The sequence below is a fragment of the Manacus candei genome, unplaced genomic scaffold (genome assembly GCF_025592945.1).
Source record: "Manacus candei isolate 608988 ecotype Guabito, Panama unplaced genomic scaffold, ASM2559294v1 h1tg000022l, whole genome shotgun sequence".
NCBI lineage: Eukaryota > Metazoa > Chordata > Aves > Passeriformes > Pipridae > Manacus > Manacus candei.
The window spans coordinates 1,788,108-1,808,880 of NW_026138070.1; the positions used below are offsets into that span (position 1 = coordinate 1,788,108).

The 20,773-nt window shown below is 44.9% G+C and overlaps 2 protein-coding genes across 4 annotated transcripts in view; one reads left to right on the forward strand and one right to left on the reverse strand.

Annotated features, from left to right (window-relative positions):
• Positions 1-1,198: 1,198 nt before the first annotated feature.
• On the reverse strand, positions 1,199-13,628 carry GABRD (gamma-aminobutyric acid type A receptor subunit delta). Of its 3 annotated transcripts, none has more exons than XM_051786339.1 (9): positions 13,132-13,628; positions 6,648-6,760; positions 6,021-6,088; positions 5,477-5,697; positions 4,982-5,064; positions 4,193-4,330; positions 3,136-3,291; positions 2,344-2,555; positions 1,199-2,129 (listed from the first exon to the last, which is right to left on the reverse strand). In XM_051786339.1, the coding sequence occupies exons 1-9, from the start codon at positions 13,197-13,199 to the stop codon at positions 1,830-1,832; spliced, it is 1,359 nt and encodes a 452-aa protein (XP_051642299.1). In that variant the 5' UTR covers positions 13,200-13,628; the 3' UTR covers positions 1,199-1,829. The 3 variants fall into 3 exon arrangements, with proteins under 3 accessions (XP_051642299.1, XP_051642300.1, XP_051642301.1); XM_051786340.1 differs by having other exon boundaries at positions 3,136-3,288; positions 13,132-13,627; XM_051786341.1 differs by lacking the exon at positions 13,132-13,628 and having other exon boundaries at positions 6,021-6,132; positions 6,648-6,724.
• The window catches only part of CFAP74 (cilia and flagella associated protein 74), a 47,512-nt gene continuing 34,268 nt past the window's right edge, over positions 7,530-20,773 (forward strand). The window contains exons 1-9 of the mRNA XM_051786323.1: positions 7,530-7,977; positions 8,060-8,120; positions 8,220-8,300; positions 14,803-14,933; positions 15,674-15,777; positions 18,980-19,123; positions 19,759-19,909; positions 20,101-20,191; positions 20,622-20,768. Of these exons, the coding sequence (XP_051642283.1) occupies positions 15,745-15,777; positions 18,980-19,123; positions 19,759-19,909; positions 20,101-20,191; positions 20,622-20,768 (566 nt within the window). The 5' untranslated portion in view covers positions 7,530-7,977; positions 8,060-8,120; positions 8,220-8,300; positions 14,803-14,933; positions 15,674-15,744. The remainder of the gene's footprint in view (positions 7,978-8,059; positions 8,121-8,219; positions 8,301-14,802; positions 14,934-15,673; positions 15,778-18,979; positions 19,124-19,758; positions 19,910-20,100; positions 20,192-20,621; positions 20,769-20,773) is intronic.

Consider the following 20,773-nt stretch of genomic DNA (forward strand, 5'->3'; position numbering starts at 1 on the left):
TTTGGAGGATGAGAGTTTCTGCCTCTCCTGAAGGGTTTGTCTTCTGTAAAACTCAAAGAAATCAGCATCATTAAAGCAATTTTGGAGGTGATGCAGTGCAAGGTCTTAACTGGGGTTCCCCAGCAAGTCAGTGGTGAGCTCCTGGAGCAGAACCCGGGTGTCTCAGTCCAGGCTTGGCTTGGGGAGGACTCTGTGGAACAGTTACAGCTTGATGGCAGTTTGGGCTTTCCAGCACACTGTTGGCTGACAGCTTTTCCATGATAACAGAAACTAAAGGTGGAGGTGAACCTAAACCTGACTTACAGTGGAGCATATTTGCTGTTACAGCTCAGTTCAAGGTCATTAGTTTTTCTTCAAAGCATTCTCTTACTTCACTGATACTGAACAAATCTCACTCTCCCTTCCATCGCAGATTTCAGCCCCTTGCTTTGCCTCCTTCTTTCCCTCTCTCTCTCATTTCATATTTGCTTTTGTGTCAGTCTCTGTATTTAAAAACAACCTCTCACTTTCAAGGCAACAAAATCTTCAAAATAAATTTCCCTTTTGTAGCGTCTCACATTGGCTTCCTACACGAACAATGTTTCAGTGGGTTTAATCCATATTCCAATATATTTACCGTGGAGATTTTAGGGATTAGTTGTGAAGCTTGTTTGTTGTGAATACTGTGTTCATTTGCTGAGTTCACTGGAATTATTTACAGAACAAAGTGCTATTTTGCATAAGTTGGGCAAGACGATCTAGTCCTGACTTAAGGAGTGTGTATGAGGACCTGCAGATTTCCCTGCTGAATAAGGGAAGAGCCCTAATGGATCAGGTCAGCCTGGAACAAAAATGGCAAAAATATCCAAAGCAACTGAGTAACTTGAAGCCAGTTATGAATTCTTTTTTGTACTTCATTCAGCTATTTAGGGACGGATTCAAAAAGGATATTTTCAGAGGCACACATGGTAGAATCTCACTGACAATCAACAGAACAAATTCTAAAGTCCTTCCTGAAAATGGAGTCAGAGTTTCTTCCTTATGAAGCACCTTTAAATTTTTTCCCAATCCAACATAGGAAGCCTGAGCTTTCCCTCTGTTTCTAAAGCATTTTTATATGTTTGGGGCCTATTAAACTAATAAACATTTGTGTGTTTAAGTGTTTAAACTTTCATTAGCTTAGATCTGAAATGTAATGCAGTCATTATTAACAATTCAGTAGAATTTGATGTAGTATATTTTATTTCATGCTGTGACTAAGAGCACTGAATTTTTTCAATATTTTATCCAAGACAAATAATATTTTAAGAAAAACCTCCACTCCCCTCTATTCCTTTTTACTTTGTTCATGAGATTTTTCTGATTAAAAACTCCAACTTTCCCACTACTGTTAAACCTAGACCATCCCACAGAAGGCCAGATGCAGAAAATCACTCGTGCACAAGTGAGGAGTTAACTCTTTCGTTACAAAAAAGGTAATTATCTGAGTGTGAAAAGCCAAATCTTCATTACTGATCAACCCTTAAGGGAGAGGAAAACCGTGGTCATTTAAGAGTTAAACTTTTGCTACAAATATGTACATATGAAAAATCGTCTCATGGTGTTAGAGGAAGGAAGGAGCTGGGATGGTCTGGCACAGCACTGTTCTTACTGTATCAAATCAGAACAGCAATAAATTGCTGCCTTTTCTGGGAATTCATAGCAGGGCTTTCTCGACTTTAGAAGTGTCTTGAGCTCGTTGGAAAATATTTTGAGAAGAAGTGGCTCGATTCAGTCTCAGCAAGGGCTCTTTAATCCGTGGGTGTTGTTGAGTTTGTAGCTCTGGCCACGAACATCCCTTTTTTGGGTTTTTACATGGTGTAAGCCACCCAGTAGATGACATTGACTGCTGCAAAGGCTGCTGGGAACACGGCTCGGGCGTAAATGTCGATGGTGTCGGCGTCGATGGGCTTGAACAGGGACTTCAGGCCAGTCTTTTTATCCAGTTTCAGCCCTGGCTGCTGCTTGGTCTCTCCAGTTTCTATTTCTATTGTGCCATACGAGCCGGGCAGGCTCCTGGGAATTCGGTGCTGCCTGTTGGAAATGGCCAGTTCCTGGTTCACACCAGCTATGGAAAGGGAAAACAGAACAATGGCATTCTTCACGTTGATCTGCAAGGGAAAGAGGAGAATAATGGAGTTTCTGCCTCTCCTGAAGGGTTTTTTTTTCTGTAAAATTCGAAGGCATAGGTAAGAAATCAGCATCATCACAGGAATTTCGCAGAGCATGCAGTGAAAGGCCTCAGGAACTGGGATTCCCTGAGGAACACAGGGGGCTGCAGGGGCACTGCTGTGCCAAAGTCACTCCCACACCACACTCACTGACCTCTGCACTCTGCCTCCTCGCCTTGATCTTGTTCTTCTGCTTCTTCATGTAGTCGGCGTTGAAGTGGGCGAAGGCGTATTCCACCAGCGCGGCGAACACGAACACGTAGCAGATCCAGAAGTAAACGTCCAGGGCCTTGATGGCAGAGGCTCGAGGGAGGGAGGAGCGGGCACTGACCATCAGCGTGGTCATGGTGAGGACAGTGGTTATTCCTGCAGGGAGCAGGAGAGGAAAGGGATTTACTGATGTATTATACATGGAGACTTTTACTAATCTGAAGCGGAGGATATTTTCACAGTGCAAATACTGTGGCTCCTGATTTTCAAAGCAGAGAAGCTTGTAAAAAAACTGCATTTGTATAAGGCAGCTTTGAACAAAATATCCTTGGTTTTGTTCTAGATCAGGACAAACCAAACCCAAAGACTTAACCCTCAAACACTTTTGAGTCTGGACTGGCAACCTTTATTCAGACAAACAGATCCACAAGCACCGGGAGTATTTTTTTGCCACTGTCCCAGTTCCTTCAAATGAATTCTTTCGTAGATCTGCCTCACAGTCATTACTGCTTTTAACCCTCTTTAGGGGGTTATTTGCTGTTCTTTCCTGAGGCAGCTGCTCTGATAGCATGACAGAAATTAAAACAGGAGGGAAGCCTTCTAAAGGACCATCTCTTCTGCAAAAGTAAACAGAGCGGTCATAAATGCACCTTCATGTAAAATAAGGATTATCAGAGAGCAGAATTCCAACCTGAGCATTGCCTTCCCTTCCAGTCCCCCGAGGCCCCTGCCCTACCTAAGGACACCCTGGCAGGCACAGCTGACTGGCTGATCCAGAAGGACACCCATGACATGGCCACCAGGAGGATGGAGGGGACGTAGGACTGGATGATGTAAACTCCTCGATTCCGCCGCAGGTGGAAGTGGAGACTGAGCCTGGGAAACTGCCCTGCTGGAAAAAAGAGCAGGCAGAGAAGGCTCTGGCTGCGTGAATTACAGTCAAACTGATACCCAAAATGACATTTCTACAATGCAACAGAGCTGTGACAGCTTTTGGACAGGGATCACAGAACGCTTTCCTGAATGGTGTTCGATCAGTCCCCATAAACCCTGCACGAGGTGCTGCAGCTTCATCAGCTAAGAATAGGTCAAATGATCTGTCTCAGGTCATATCAATGCCAGATCTGAAAATAAAATCATGAGTCTTCTCAAATAACAGTATTGCTTCAAAATGTGTACTGTCTTATCATCTGCTGTAGAAAGTCCTCCAGATACTAAATTTAGATTTTTTAAAAGGCCAAGTTAATTTCAAACTCAAAAAAGAGCTTAGAGGAGATGTGCAGCATAAATGAGAATCTGAATACATGAAAGAGGATGAAAAATCAGCAGGAAAGAAATGACTCCAATCTTGTACAAACATTGCAATAAGCCCAGTGATAGACATACACACCACTGACTTCTACTGGGTAGAATTAGACTGAGCTGACTGTACGTCATAAGCTTCATAACATCAGGGCTAATGGAAATTTTTCTTGATCTGAAGTCGCAAATTAGGTCAAGAAAATATGAGCTACACCTCAAGTGTTCTTTATCAAGTGCTGTCTGGCTACTCCACACAGTGTTTTGTCAGGCAGAGAGAGCTGAAGGACATAACATGCTACAGTAGCTACCTGGAGGCTCAGCAAAGGATGGCACTTTTCATGAGTGTAAGCTGAAGAAAACTCTTATCAGACACCTGACAGGTTCTTAAATTAGTTACCTAAGAAGAAGGATTTTCTGTTATAGATACAGGAGGCTTCCCTGTGCTGGAAAAAGTCAGATACTGTCCCTGAGCTGAGGAGAGATTCTGTTACCAGATTTGAAGTTCATAATTTCTGTTGTGAACTGGTAGTTGGTGATGGTGAACTGGGCGAGCTGCAGCTTGTCCAGCCCGTGGATCTCCTCCTGGTTCTCTGACCAGTGGTACACGATGTCCTCCGAGGAGTAGCCATCTGCCAAAAGAAAGCTGAATAAACAACAAGTTTGAGGCAGAAATTAAGAGCTCAGAGGACTCACAGCGGAAGTTCTCTAACTCCTGCTATGCTGAATTCCATCAGACCCATTGCTGGGATTCAACCTGGATTATTCTGCCTGGGACACCAGGGACATGACAGAGGGGGGATGTGTGTGAGGGGATTTTTGTGAGATGCAATCAATCTTTGCTAGTTTTGCTGTTAGTGGACAACTTGCTCCTAGAGCATTCATTTGGTTAAAGAGGCTGTTTGGTTCACTGAAATCATAGCACATCAAATTTTGCCTGTGGGCTTCTCTGCTTGTTCTCCCTGGATTTGATGCAAAGCTCAGTAATGCCAGTGACTGTCACAACTGCACGAGGTTTCACATCAAGCTCAGAGTTCAGACATTTGTAACAGGACTGTTCATTGTTCATCATCACTACATTAAATCCTAGAGTTTAGGACTGGGGCATTGAAAAGTCCATTGTGCAATGCCCAGCACAGGGAATGAAGGGATTCCTGTTTGTTCTGAATCTCAAGGCAGCCCTTACATTTCACTGCCCAAAGCAGAACCATCCCAGCTCGCTCCAGTGTCCCAGTCCCACATGCCCAGGCTTTACAGCAAACACAGGTGTACTCAGCCCTTACAGCTCTCCAAATCCAGCATGCATTCCTGCTCGTCCATGGGGTACTTGGACAGGTCCATGTCACAGGCCACTGTTGAGGTAATCCTGTTCCAGGCAACGGGAACACCAGTTAGTTGCATTCAGACAGAGCTTTTTCCTCTGAACTCAAAACACTGAATGGAAAACTAAATCAGGCTCATAGTTCCCTTGGAAAACAGTGAAATAGAAGAGAGAATAGGAAAACAGAGAGTGGAGAAAAGAATCTTTGCCAAACAGCTCCGAGACACTTGGAGGACATTCTGAACATGGTCAGTGACTCTGCACTGCACAGTGTTGCCAAAGAGACCTTCCTGGCACTGTCACCCTTGGAAAGCAAAGGGGTCTCTGACAGGAGATTTTCTTCCATATTAAATTAACAACTATTTTATGAAACCACCCTAGGAAAACAGTGGTTACTTCACAGTCTGTTCCAGAAGTTAGCACACAATAGAGAACACTTGCTCTCTTTCTCACTCACCTGATGCTGTACAAAATGACTCCATCTGGCTGGAGCCTGATAAGTTTGTTTTCCACAGTCACATCATGGAACCAGGCAGACTTGGCATTGACTATGAAAGTATCTGGCAACCAGAGCTTGTCCACAAACCTGCTGTCTAAGCCCAGAGTCTCGTTGGTGTGGTTGTAAGACAGACGGTCGTCTCGCCAGCTCTGGTGCAAAAACACTGTCATGGTGTATTCCTGTGACAGGAGAAAGCCCAAGTAAGAAGTGATGCTGAACAAACACAATGGTAATGTCTTGGGACTTGGCCAAAAATCATTGTATTAGCCTGGAAATACATGATCTGCTTCCAGTGCAAATAAGTATTTTTATACTCAGTCAACCAGAGAGCTGCCCAAGCATTTGAATTTCTGCTATGCTTCCACAACAGATAAACTCAAATTATCAAAAAGTGGTTCAGCATCAGTGTTACATGTAACATATTGCAAGTCTCAAAAAAGAACAGTACAACTTTTGGTTTTGAACGTTTTTTAGAGCAAAACTGAAGACTCTGATACCGTACCATGTTCACCTCTGAGATGTGGTCAATGCTGGCTACTTCGATGGCCAGAGCAACGTTAACGGGGGGACCTGGGGAAAAGGGTTGAATGGGGTCATTGACATCATCATAGGACCTACAAAAATATAAATGACCCAAGATTTCAATTCTTTCAGAGAGTTCACAAAAGTGTTTTCCATTATAAAGTACACCCTCCAAGCAAAACCTACCCTAAAGCAAGAGATTTAAATCTTTTACTGATTTCTACCTCAATTTCCAATCTCACTTCAGTGATAAAGGGCACAAGATACAATCACAGCTACTGAAAATTATGGAATCCTTTCTGGAAATCACACTACCAAGTTTAAGACAGCATGGTTTCAAGCAGTGCAGGAATCATCACCATTTAATGCAATACAAAATTCCTTCAACTTAAATGTCAGTGATTTAAGAACTGTATCAGAAGCCTGTGTTGCTGTTGTACAGTCTGTCTCCTGTCAAAACCATCCAAATTGTTGATGGTTATTTTTTCCCAGTATCCAAGTAGAAAATAATCATAACCTTTTAATCATGTAAAGGATGAAGTTCACACGAGCATCAGAGGGTAGAGGGATTGTAAGAACAGAAGAGACATTATTGTCCAAGCCTCACCTCCAATGCCAGGCCTGAAATTCCGGGCGTAGCCTTTCATTAAATCATCCAGGTTGGGCAGCCAGGAGATTTCAATGTTGGAACCAATGTAGTCTCCAATGTCACTCATAGCTCTGGGGAGAGGAAAGGAGTGTCCTTTGAAACTTGCCCATGTTTACAAACGGAAAACCAACAGAAAATGGAAGAGTGACTTCTCTCACACCAGAGACCACATATGGTATAATCAGCTATGCTGGAAATTTACTGAGAAAATACTGTATATGGGCAGGAAAACAATTTTGGATATTTCTGTTTAAATCAAAACATACTCAGGCAAGACTATGGCCTCTTTCTGAGTTACAAGTACATACTTTTGGAAGTTTTCTCCTTTTTTAAAAAAAGTAGGAAAAATAGATTCGCAAACTTAGAGAAAACGTGAGGGAAACCAAGACACTTTGTGTGCTGCCTAAAATGCATCTGTGGCTGCTGGAATGCAGCTGTGCCAGCTCCCAGTGAACCGTGGAACAGCTGAGCTCAGGGAGGCTGGGGGACTGTCAGATGGGAGGGGAACACAGCAGGAACTGCACATCTGGAACGAGGGGAACAGGCAGCAGGGTTTGGCTGTGAGGGGCTGTGTTGCTGTGGAGTTTGTGCTCGTGCAGGGGGAGACACCACAAACACACCCTGCCCTGGCACTCACGGAACTTTGGCTGTTCATGTGACAGTGACCCACATAAAGCACATGGGTTTTCTCCCCAAAGTATGCCAGCCTGGGCACTCAGCTCAGCACGGGCAGGTATTGCCAGCACGGGAGCAGAGTCTCCTGCAGTGCCCAACTCCTCCTCCCCCAGGGGACTGAGAGAAAAATCTTCGATCGCCCTGGTCAGAAAATTCTTGTCAATTATATAAGGAAGGAGTTCTGGGATTACAATGTACAAATGTGAGTTCTGAGCAGCAGAGACACTGAAAGCTTGCATTAGTGGAGCTGTCAAAGCTGTTGTGACCTTACAGCACAGGGACACTGCTCCGAGGGAAACTTCATTACTTCCCAGCAAAATGTTATATTAAATTGCGTTCATAATATTTCCTTGCCATGAGCACAGTGCTGTATGTTCATCTCAAATGACTATCCCAGGCACTTCTCAGGTTCCTCTAGCTCTTCTGAGGAAGGATCAGAGCCACGTTTTCAGCTGCATAAATTGGAATAACATAATTGATTTAGACAAGGGCTTTGAAGATTTATAACAAATGTTGACAGAAGTTCCTTCTTTATTGGGTCTCATCAACTATATCAACACTTCTTTCTATCAGACTGCTCTTCTCTATGTGCTGGTCTTTCAGTCATCCAACTGTAAGTATTTACTTAAATGAAATTATAGTTTCTTAATCCATGGCAAATTTGTTTAAAAATGTACTTAATTGTAACTTGTAAGTCTCAGCCATAGGTATGGAATGGTGTTCCTAACCAGCAAAACCTCTGAGCTCCTTTCCCAGGTAAAGAATGGTGCTTTCTGTCTTTTCCTAATGAGAGCAAATGACTCCAATACGCTTGAATTAATACATCTGCCTCTGATCTCTTTGCCTTTTCAACAGAAGATGGTGCTTTGCAACTCCTGTTGCTAAAACTGCCGCCAGTTCTGGGAAGTGTTTTGCAAACAGAGCTCGAGTCAGAAGGTGAGTGCCCCGGAGTGATCTCCCCCGTGTGCCTGCTCATCTGTTTTGACAAAGCACTTGGTGTGCAGCAGCTCCCCTGTCAGGGCTCCATTTTAGTGGCATTAAGGAGCTAAAAGGGAGTTAAAATGCTGAGAGCCGGGTTAGAAACCGTGGGCTGTAGCCTGCCATGTGTTTTAAGCAGATTACAATCTAGAGGGAGTTTTACTTAAATATCCATGACACAATTAAAATAAATCTTGTTTCTATTATTAATGAAGCCTTAGGGTCAGATCATCAGTGTAACAAATGTGCTGAAGTTAGTGGAGCTATGTGCACTTAATACCAGGGGGGCTATTAAAGTATTACAGCTGAAATAACTTTATGGCCACATTTACCACGTTGTGATAACTCCTTCCAGCCATTCCTCTGGATTCCTGGACACCACACCCAGGGCTTTAAAGTTACAGGGGGGACAGTGGGAGAGTTTCATTCATCCTTGATAAACAGCCAGGATTATATATGGCCTAAAATATGATTCACTATTGTACCTGAAAAAGGAAGGCCAGCACAGAAAAGATGCATTGGAAGGGATTAAGTTTTCCTAGAGTAAGCAGGAGAGATGAAAAGAAAGGAAACTCCCCTGAGTTGATTCAGCAAATTCCCTTCCCCACGTAAGCTGCTGTAAAGCTTGTTTTATTAAGAAAAGGACTTTGTGAAATTAAGGTAGTGATTTGCCAAATCCAAAGGGTAAAAGAGCTCCTCAAAAGCTTATCTGCAGTTTGCACCGGGCCAGCGTGGGGAGCTCTGGCTGAATGGCAGCAGTCATGTGGACTCCTGTCACTCTGGAAGCCATTCCCAAAGCTAAAGCTGAAGGAGATGGGTTTTCTCCCACACTCTGTCTGTGTACACATCTCATTTCAAGCAGATATTTTGGAGAATTTATTTTTGTCTGCTCATACCTGGAATTTAAGCACTGGGAGAACTTCGACCGAGCTCGTTGTCAGCACCAGAAAACAGATTATTGCTGTTTAAATGATGAAAGTAACAGTGAGTTCTCTTGTCCATTAGATAAAGGGGAAAGGAAATCCCATAGATAAACTGGGAAAACCTATGGAGTTCTCCTTTCCCTAATAAAGCTGCTCTTGACACCGTTTAGGGAAAGCAACTCTAAGCAATGAATGTCAAATGACAGAGCAAAGAAATGCATCTCCTTCAGAGCTAAGTGCAATCAGTTCTAGAATAAGAAGTCCACATATCCCAAAATCCTCTCTATCTGAGCTGACACCTTCCCCCAGCTGCTGCAGCACCATTGCATCCCACTAGTGTGGAGGGATCTGGAGGAGAAGCCTCAATCCACTTGGGCAGCACATCTTGAAGGGGCTTGTCAGACAAGTGAAGCACCAGCCTGTCTCTGCTCCCTGCCAGAGCACTGCTTGAACACGGGTGCTGGAAGTGTATCACTGTCACCAGGAAATATCTGAGCCCCAAATCACCCCAAGCAAGAGACAATCTGTGGGTTCCATGAGGGCACTACAGCAGCTGAACCAGGCATGACACTGGCAGTATTATTTTTGCACAGCAGTGCCAAAGTCTCTGGGAGCAGTGCAGAAAGCTCAGCAGCATCTTTAAGTCAGCGGCCAATGAGGCACAGATTTGGGGTCACACTTGCAGGGAGGGTGCTCTGACCTTCTGACAAACACACAGAGCAGAGGGATGTGGGAAATCACTCTTTGCATCTTCTGTTTCTCCTTTGAATCTGCTAACCTGGTTCTTTTGGGGACTGTGACATAGTTGTTATAGGAATCATTTATCCTGGTAGATGGAAAAAGCAGTTTGACTGAAGGACTGGGGTGGAGAACATTTCATTTTCTGTGAGGTAAACATTTGGGGGCAAATGTCCCAGGTGTCATTGCCACTGAAGAAAACTTTTTCTTGGGAAAAAGACAAGGAATATCCTGCAAGGTCAGAGAACAATCTGGCCTCTGTCAAACTCCAGGATTATCCAGAGCAGTATGTGTATCCTTCCCATCTGCCATTCCTGACTTTAAGTGAAGCTCACTGTAAATATGTTTTGTATTTTGAAATGTAATTGAAAAGGCATTAGGCTTAATTCGTGGCAACCTCTAGAACATCAAAGCCTCTCTGTGAGTTTTAAGCTACAGAAAATGGACCATTCTTTGCATATATTGACATGTTAAAGCTGCTCTGCTTCCACAAATAGAAGTAAAAGGCTTAGGGAGACACACAGCAGAAGGACAATTAACTCAAATGTATAGAAATGTCACTTAACATAGAAGAGTCTGAAATGTAAAAGATACACCTATTTTTAATAGAGAATTAAAATCTATTTCAGTAAAGGATTACAAAGTATGGACATGGACCCCCAAACTCCCATCAACAGTGCTCCTTCCCCAGGCAAACGAAGGAATAATTCCCCAAGTGTCTCTCTGCAGATGATCTCGTGCCCTGTGGCACATTTCTTCTTGCAGCATCCACAGCATATCAAGCCCTGATAAAATAATGGAAGCCACAGTCTTTGCCTCAAAGACCTGTCAATCATATAAATTGCAAATTTCTTGCCACTAATCACTGTCTCGAGAAGACAAAAAATTACTACTTTTTTACCTGAAAAAAATGTGCTGACTTAGATTGAATTTGGCTCCTTCCCTTCAGTCAGACAGCACACATGACAGAGGAATTGCTTCAAACACAGCTAAAGCACCCTGGAAGGATATTCCCAACTACTGTGAGAGAACAGCATTTCCCTGTGTTTGTGTCCCCTTTCCCTCCTCTGCCAAACCAGGACAGTAATTTCAGTGGTAGCTTTGCCTTTGGGAAGTCCTGTGTCCTGCCACTGCATTCCAAAATCACCAAACTGTTCTTCCTTTTTGGAATATGTTTTTCTTACACCTGGCGATCCCCAGTGCACAGAACTCACAAGCAGAGAATTCAGGGGGTTTGGCTGGCCTCTGTCATCATAACTGCAAGTCCCATTGCATTTAGAAAACAAAATCAGAGCCTTAAAATGGCAGTTTTGCCCATAATTACACTGCTTTTCATAAAAGCATCTCGTACCAAAAATATTTTTACTGATGCAAGGATAAAATTTTGCTCTAGTTCCATTTAACAGATCTCAATTCCACATGTAAGCAAGGCTACTCCCCTTTCACAGGATTAAACAATGTCCTGCCACAGCCACACTAAATCCTGAATCTGCAGAAAACTGTTGTGCCAAACAGAGCAGCTTCCCTTGACCATGGAATGTCTCACACTCTGGCACGTTTGGAAAACTACAGACTGAGCAGTTGGAATTTCAGAAGTTAGAATTTGCCTTGCCTGCCTCTCTGCCACGAGGAGATGTATTTTTAACAAACAACTCATCGCTATTGTGTAACAGGAGGAAGAAAGTCGAGTAACCAGGGAATTAATCCAAATATAAAATAATGTATCCAACAAATTATAGGTTGCCCATATCCTGGCAGTGGCTGTGCCCGGGACCAGACCTCAAAAGACAGAGGCTGAGAAGACTCTTCTTTAAAATTCTATTTTTTTCTTCTCAAACATCACTTTTCAACCCAAAGCCTCAATGCTGGCCCAAGTGCAGAGGGAGAAACAGGATCATTGAAATCATGGGCAAGGTCTTGGTGCCCTTCGGTCATAAGCAGCATTTTTTCTGCCTTCACTGTAATACTGGATTGCTTTGGAGCACGAGGATGTCAGGATCTGACCCCGGATAACAGCCTCAAGGTCACAGGATAAATCATCATGTCAGTCCTGGCTAAGAGCAGTTGACTTGATGCTTCCTCTAAGCAAGATCCTCTTCCTTCCCAGTGAAAAAATCAGAGCTCACTGATTAATTCCAAAAAGTGTAACAGCAATGTTCTGTCTCACTCCAGTTACCACCTTGCCTCTTCCACTCCTCTGAAGGTACGAACGATGTCTGTGAAGCAGGAGCTGTAGGACCCCTTTAATGCCACAGCCCCCTCTGCTCTGGGGGGTGTGGGCATGTTTTTACATGCAGCAAGTTCTTTTTTACACCCCCTTCTATTTTCATTGCGTAATCATGGCAAGCTTTCTCCACATCCAGCCTCCAGATCTGGAGAGAATCTCTGGAGCCCGTGGCTGGTTGCCTAGCTAACACCTTCGGAGGAAATGGGGCTGAGCTGCACACATACATCCTTCTGACATACATCCTTCTTTACAATTCAGCATTTTAAGAAATGGTTGGCGTTCTCCAAACGTTTTTTTCCCCCTAAGATCTCTGACAGCCTCCTCCTGTCATCCTGAGTTCAGGAGACTTAGTGAACCCACCAGAAAGGCATGGCTGTATTTTCGGGTTTTAACGGTGCCTATGGAGGCCCCAAGCAAAGCTATTCAGCTCGTCCCCCGCTGGTTGTGCTGGCTTTATGGAAGAGGTTCGAGTTCAAACAGGCCCCTACAGAGCTGCTGGAGGGGCTGAGGCTGTGCTGGGATGTGCAGTGCCTCACAAAAAGTGATTGCCCCCAATTTAGAGTGAATACCCTCGGGAAAAGCATTCCAGGGGCATCCCGTTAAACACACAGCCCTTGATTAACCCGAGAAACTGCTGCTCACTCAGTTGGCAGAAGTGCACCCTCAGCAAGGAAATGAAGAAAGAAAAAAAAAACCCAGACAGAGGAGGCACATTAAAGAAACTCTTGAATCGAGAGCCCTTTTCTCCTGCATGCTCTCTCCAAGCAGTCCTGGCCCGGGAGTGCACAAAGCATCCCTGGGCAGGAGTGGGAGCCCCAGCCAGCCCTGGCACCACTCACCCCGACCGAGGGAACGGCTGCCCGAGGCCAGGCTGAGAAAGAACGATAAGATGTTTTCTTACCTGATACACCTGTGCTGTTGGGTGCACAGTAGAACCAAGGCAGGAAAAACCCAAGTAAGAAATTCCATTTTACTCCCATTTATTAGACAGCGGCGACCAAAACCCAGGTTCCCCGGCTCTCCTGGCAGCTCCAAAGCTCCAGTGGCGTTGCCATCCTTGCCTGCTGCGCTAAGTTGAGGCTGAGTTTAAAGCGATGGATGGTTGCTCAGCAGCAGCAGCCCCCACAATCTCCACAGTGCCCGGGAGCCATGCGGGCAGCCCGGCACGGGAGCAGGGAGCAGGGCAGCTCCGCTCCGCTCTCCTCCTCTGCTCTGCGGGTGGCTCAGTCCCGCCCGGCTCCGCTGCCCTGCTCCCGCATCCCTCCCCTGCCGCGGGCTCTTCCTCCGGCCGCCCTGCCCGCCCGCGAGCCTGCCTGCCGAAAATAACCTCCGAAAGGATGGATTAATCCCACGGAGCGGGGTGGGAGCAACTCAAAGTGCTCCGGAGCCGCTCGTGTCCTGCGCGCATGGTGCCGGGGAGGAGCAGGAGGAGCTCCGAGGGCAGGGGCGGCCGGGCCGGGCGCGCTCGGGGACGCGGAGCCACCACATGTGCACGGCGGGCACGGCCGCCCCCCGCCGCCCCCCCGGCACATCCCGGCGGCACCCGGGCACCGCAGCTGCAGCCCGGCTTCCAGCATCCCCCCGGGAAACCGGGAATGCAGCCGGGGGTTGTGCTCAGGGAAACCGCCGCCTCCCCGCCGCTTACGCGCTGTCCCGGGCCCGCGGGACCACCGGGAGGGGCACGCCCGGGGCCACCAACTTCTGCCTCGCCGCCCGTGGGCTCCTCGGGGGCTTCTCTACACTGAGACACTGCCCTGGCGCGGCTCCATCTCGGGCTGGCACCGTCCGCCTTCCGCCGCCTGTGCCTCGCGAACTCCCGGCCCCTGCGCTGCTCCGGGGGCTCCTCGGGACCCGGGTTCGGCTGCACCTGCAGGTCAAACTCCGTTTTCTCCTCCATATTCGCTCTTTCCTTCTCTCCTCCTCCGCCTCCTCGGCTTCTTGGTGCTGTTCAATCTCGAATGACAATTTTAAAACCAACCCACAGAAGGAAACCGTGCGAAGGAGACATTTTCGAGAAATTGTATTCATAAAGCAAAAAAAAAAAAAAAAAAAAAGAATGTGCAGGTACCTTAAGCAAATGAAAGGAGGCACCGGGGGTAAAGTGTGGGGTTTATCTTTTCGTCTGCTTAATTCTGTATTATTATTTAGTACCAATATTTCAAGTGGCAACCAAGGGGTGGGGGTGAGGGGAAATAACAGCCCTGTGGGACCCAGGAGAACAGATACACAATGCACACACACAAATGCAATACAACAACCAGAAGGTCATGTCATAAACGTGTAAGAAGGATGGGGGGGTTATTTTCATCCTGATCTTTTCCTCCTTCTGCCTATTTCCATAGCCACCCCTGCAGCAAGGGAGGAAAAGACACAAATTTAAACTCGAGGAGTTGGATTGTTGCATGAAAATTGCTTTTTTTCTTTTGAGGAGGGAAACGGAAAGGTTTTTAATGGAATTTGCCCGATAACACACAGAACAGAATCATGTTGCCTCTCTGTATAAGAGAACACATTTACAACTTTTGGGATCCTTTCAGTTGAGATTTATTTTCACATTTTCCCCACCTTTAAGGCTGGTGTTCCAATGGGCTGCGTACGCCGAGAATTCCTTGGTGGTGTTTTCCTCTGGCCTCACAGCTGTCATCTAATTTACCAGTAGAAAAGAACAGTTTCCTGTGTCTTCAGCATACACCTGTAAAACCAGTAAGGAAATCCCCTTTGTTCAGTGTGTCTGTGTGTGTTACATGTGTAGAACACACGTGTGAGTGTGTGTGTGTGTGTGTCGGTGTGAGCACATCATGGCAACAACATGTGCTCTGAAGGGACAGACCCCGCCACAGACGTGACCATGAACACAAGTAAAAACACAATGGCAATCCTAAAATACATGTGGAACTTCTCTCAGATAAATTAATTACATTTGATCTATACTGACCTTAATTATACCCCCACATTATGCAGAGGAAGGACATTCAGCCTTGGGTTTAGTTAATTTTGTGCACAAATACATATTTAAACAATACAGGCTGTTACATATATATATTTACACATATATATGTGCACACCCACTCAAACAACTCCCATTGCCAAAGGGAAGAGAGGGGATAAAATAATAATAATGATCGACAATATATTTAATTTCCTACAATTTCAGCAGAGTATCCCAAGCTCTTTACAGTGAATGACAGATTAAAATTGCTAAGACATAGATTAAGAAACAATTAAAATTGCTATTAAAACATCAAAACAAAACAAAATAAATAAGCTCCCCAAATCTTTCTCATCTAATCCTCTTGAAAATAATTAAAGCTTTCCTTTAGCTTTAGCTCCTGGCTTGGAACTGTCAAATAGTCTTAAAAAGATGGCCCATGATACTAAATGTTTCCTGAGCTTTTTTGTCACTGTGCTAAACTCCTGCCTCTCCCCAATCTCTGTGTCTGCAGGCACCAGTTTTTATGGAAATGCCCTTCCTGTGATCTGACCTTGAACGTTGTGCTCAGGCTGCCAAAAGCTGATGTTCTGCACCCACCTCTGGACAACTTTACAAGTAAATGTCATTTAAACATTATTATCCTTAGTTGTTATTATCACTTTATTAACAATTACTAATTTTTGAAGTATTTACCTCATTCAAGTAGTAAGCAAAGGTCACAGCTTTGAAGCATGTTTTACTGTAGTTAAAACCAGAAACCCAGATTTCAATATCTGTCAAGTATTTTTTTTCTGGAACATGTAACAGGTTTTTCCCTGATCGCAGTCACCTGTACTTTGTAGCTGCTACCATAAAGTAATTTATTGGAGGGCACAATCTGATGGGATTGAGGAGAAACATGCTCAGTCATTTGGGCCAAATAACAAGTTTTCACAGTCATTTATTACCTCAGGATTTTGGGACCGTATCAGAAGGACATTATTTCAATTTATTTTGCAGTGACACTGCATTACCTGGTATTCTTAATAGATTATTTTCTAAATAGAACAGGTGGTTTTGCTGCCAGCAAAATAAAGATGTCATATTGTCACATATAATTTTGAGGCAAAAACTGTACCACAGGGCTAATTAGTTTCCCTCTCCCATGATTCCACCTAAGCAGCTCGTGAAAGACTGTTGTGGCAACATCACCAAATGTCTCCAGATATACAAATTACACACATATGCCTATTTTTATAAATGAGATTTGGGAATATTAGCAGCAATCACACGGCAGGAATACTGAGCTCATTTCAGAGGTTGTGCTGTGCTTGCACTGTGGGAATGTCCCACAGCCCCAACACAAGTGTGTCTGTGTTTTATCAGCGTCAGGAGAACCACAGTATTAATTCCCCTTTCACCTAAAGGAATCCAGTTTTTATCTGTCTCCAAACGTTCTGCAGAACATCCAGTTCCTCCCCCAGCCTGTACAGTTTTATAATCGTGAAGCACAGTGCAGCCAGACACTCTGCCCTCCTTTTCTTTCCTTTGTGCAACCAATTGGGGATGAAATCCCCACTAGCCAGGGCTAGTTCCAGCTCTGGGATGGTTACCCCACCCCAGATGAGTTGATCTCAGGGGTGCACTCCCAGCTGGTGCCATCCCAGGCCACTCCTCCATGAGATGCTCTGAGAGCAAATGCCCCTCTCATTCCTTGTCCATCCATCTGTAGGGATGAGTCACTGGGAAGATGCTTATCAATGTTTGCCATTGTTTACAGCCCAACAAATCAGTGTTTGCCATTGTTTACAGTCCAACACTGATCCATAGGGGCAGGGAAGTTGGCTTATGTAATTGATAGGATCCACAGTGCCAAAATGCAGATTCCATTATTGGCATGTCTTCCTGCCTAAAAGCCAGAAAGCTCCATATATGAGCTGCTGTCACCTTGGAAACGTTCGGGAGAGAAATGCCAACTCTGTGGGAGCAGAGTGTGCAGCCACCCAGCAAACTGCACTGCCCAGTCCTGCCCCCTTCCCAGTTCATCCTGAGGTGGCACCAAAGGAACTTCACACAAATGCCTCTAAATTTAACCTCACAGTAAGAAAATGGCAGGGTTTTAATTTATTCCTCCTCACTTTGTCACCCATTTTCTCCGAGATGGATCACTGGGGGTCAGAGCCTTAAAAATCTACAAGAGTTGCATCAACCAGAGCCTTTTTGCACATGTCCTGGAGCTTAAAGCTTTAGGTTCACTGGCTTGAATTGGATACACTTGGCTGGGGAGCCATAATTTCCTTCAGAGGAACTGAATATGTTCTCTCTTCTCCCATCTATATGGGAGATAAAAATCTGTATTGCCCTTCCCTAGAGACAAGTTATTCAACTGACACAAAATCATGACCATTTTTTGTTGTTGTTGTTGTTATGAAAATTGTCCAAATAGTTGTGAACTGGGACTAATTAAATACCCTGCATAAAAATATGACAAGAAACCGATAATCAGTGATATTTCCAGGTGTTCTTCCGAGAGTTTTCTTGAAGGGAAAATCTGTGCTTGGATCTTTTGCATCCCAGCTCTGGGAGTGTGGGAACTGGCAGGTTCAGAGTTAACACAGTTATATCTATTCCAGATCTGCAGAGAGAGCTATACAGTTAATCACTGCATATTTTTAGCCTACATCTTGTAGCTTTAATCCTGCAAATGTCTGTATGTAATTTGTTTTATGTAATATGAATAGATGCCATAAAATCAAGATTCCACCATTTATAGAGCTAAGAATGTCCATATATTTCTCAAGAATGAGGACCTACAGCATAAGTGTGGGACAAAAAACTGGTCACTGTGAGTAATTTATACTCTATGCTGTGGGTGCCAGTGGAAATAAATGCTCAGATTAGCAGCATGTTCTTGTATGCATGGGATCAAAAACCAGACCTTACTCTCACAGCAACTCCAACAATGACAGAAATATTGCTTACAATTAAGGAACAGTTTCAACTAAATAAATCTGAGAATGCATCTGTCTCTATGTACAGATCAGGGTGTATTTTGGTGTGGATGATGTCCCAGTGTTTTCACAACTGAATCCCTGTGAATCTTTGAATAGCTGGATTTCTCCAGCATGTCATGGAGTGCCAAGAGTGAGGGAACAGGGATGTGCTCCGTGGGTCCCCTGAGCTGGTCCTTGGCTGCATCAAGGTAGTACAAGGAACAGAACGGAAAGGAAACCCAGCAAATTAACTTGGAAACCTTCAGTACTCTAAACTCTTTGCATTGTAGAAAGTCAGCTGAATTCACAAGATTTCTTTTAATCCTAATGCCAGCAACTTGCTTAAAATTTATAAACGTGCGTAGAGGTGAAAGTTCAGTGGGGATGCCTCTGATTAACCCCCGCTGCTGAGGGTCAATAAGAACAATCAATGCATCCAGGAGGGAGAGGCTCCGCTGCCCCAAATCCCAGTGACTCCCCGGGCCGGACCGACCCACGGACACGGACCCACGGCGCGGGCCGTTCCACCCCGCGGGCACGGGGGTGTCCCGGGAGCCGCTCCGGGCGCGGCCCCCCCGCGCGGTGGTTTGCGCCGTTGCCGTGGCAGCGCCCGGGGCTGTGGGGCCGGGCTGTGGGGCCGGGCTGTGGGACCGGGCTGTGGGACCGGGCTGTGGGGCCGGGCCGGGCTGTGGGGCCGGGCTGTGGGGCCGGGCTGTGGGGCCGGGCTGTGGGGCCAGGCCGGGCCGTGGGGCCGGGCCGTGGGGCCGGGCTGTGGGGGGGGGCCGGGCCCTTCCGCCCCACTGGGCATTTCGGCCCGGTTCTACCAAAACTTTGTTATCCTGCAGTTGGAGCTGCAGCCTCACAACGAGAGCGCCGGGCCCCTGCTGCGGTTTTATGTTTGGGCCACTTCTTGGTGCCACCAACGTCTTAAATCGGCCGTAACCCGGTCTGAGAATCCTGCTTGGCTTCAAGGTAGTTCCTATAATTTAGTAAGTTTACTCCTTTACTCCAGCGCGTGTTTTCTCTGCTCCTTAACTAGAGGAAATAGATAGTCTCCTATAGTTTATGTTTTTTGAGTTCTGCAGAAGGATTTACATAAATGCACTCAAAGCTGAGCCACCTTCGTTAAAATTAATCATATGTACAAGTCTCTGGGTGAGTAAGATGTGAAGTGCTCAGCCATGTGGTGATAACTCATTCTAGATGACATACAGAACTTACTGAATTCTAATAAATTGTGTCAACATTTGGGAACAGTTTAGTTCACATGAGAGAACTGCATGAGACTCAAGAGCAAGCAGTGTTTGTTGGAGTTGTGCCCGGATCATCTGGGGTAAAGTGGTGGCCTAAGTGGATGAAATATATTCAGAAGGTTGTTTGTTTTATTACTGAGCTGATTGTTATATTAAAAAAAAAAAAAAGTGGCAGTGTCCTTGCTTTTCTCTAGGAGATTTATTAAAGGTGATACTCAGAGTGTGACTGGCACGAAGGTGTGTGGTTGTATCCAGTTATTTCAGATGCATTAGGTATTTACTGAGAGCTGTGACTTCACCTCTGGAGACAGTCACAGCTATTGCAGGTTGGTGGAGATTAGATGTATTAAACATATCCTTCTCTTTCTTACCCTGGTTGTTTGGAAAGACCTGTCAGCATGGAAGATCATGGGCTCACTTACAGTGAGGGAGAGCAGCAAATATCTCCTCAACCATTTCTGGAAGAGGAAGAAGAAGAAGATGCAGCTGGTCAGTTCAGTGATGTGGAAGGACCCTGGGAAGGTGAAAATGATGACTTGTTTTGATAACTCAAAAAATCCTGACATTAGCATAAAGTTCATGTAAGATAAACATTTAATGTTATAAAATGTCATCTCTGATTCTTCGTGGTGTGACTTGACAGCAAGTGTATAAAACTTTGCATTTTAGAGTTCAGAGTCTCTTTATTAAGCTGTTGTTTCAATATCTGTTAGAATATGAGCTGGAAGAAAAGTTGTTTGATGGTGGCAAGATGGGAACCAAGGACACTTCTGGAGATGTTGGAGACCAGTCTGATTCCAGCACGTAAATACCTTGTTCCAGTTCTAACAGGAATTTCCTTTGTTGTGTTGACTGACCAGCTGTATAAAATAAGTTTTAAACTATTTTAGAATGTTCCCATTAAAGTTCTAAACTATTGTTCAGGAACACTAGAACTGCAAACCCTAGTTGGGATCAAGAGGAGACACAGGCATTTCAACACACAGACAGATAATTAATGTATTAAATGAGGGTGTAAATGTTCAGCATTAGATATCCAAGTCTAGAAATCCTGGCATAAGTGCATGCATGCAAACTTCTTGTGCAGGTTGGGTTCACGTGTTTCGTTATTTATGCTGGTTGTATTTGTAACAGTTCTGCTAGAATAAAACAGAAAACAAGGATGGAATAAACCTCAGGTAACTTTTCAGGTTTTCATTATGTTTCGTTGTTAATTGTGTGTTTGAATTCCAAGGGAAAGCTTGGAGCACTCTCTGGGTGACATTAGCAACACTCGGGCTCTGCTGGCTGAGGAGAGAATTCACATAGCAGCTGTACAGAGGAACATAAAATTGCTTGATGACATGGTCAAGGAGAAGAAACTGGTGGTCCAAAACACCGGGTTAG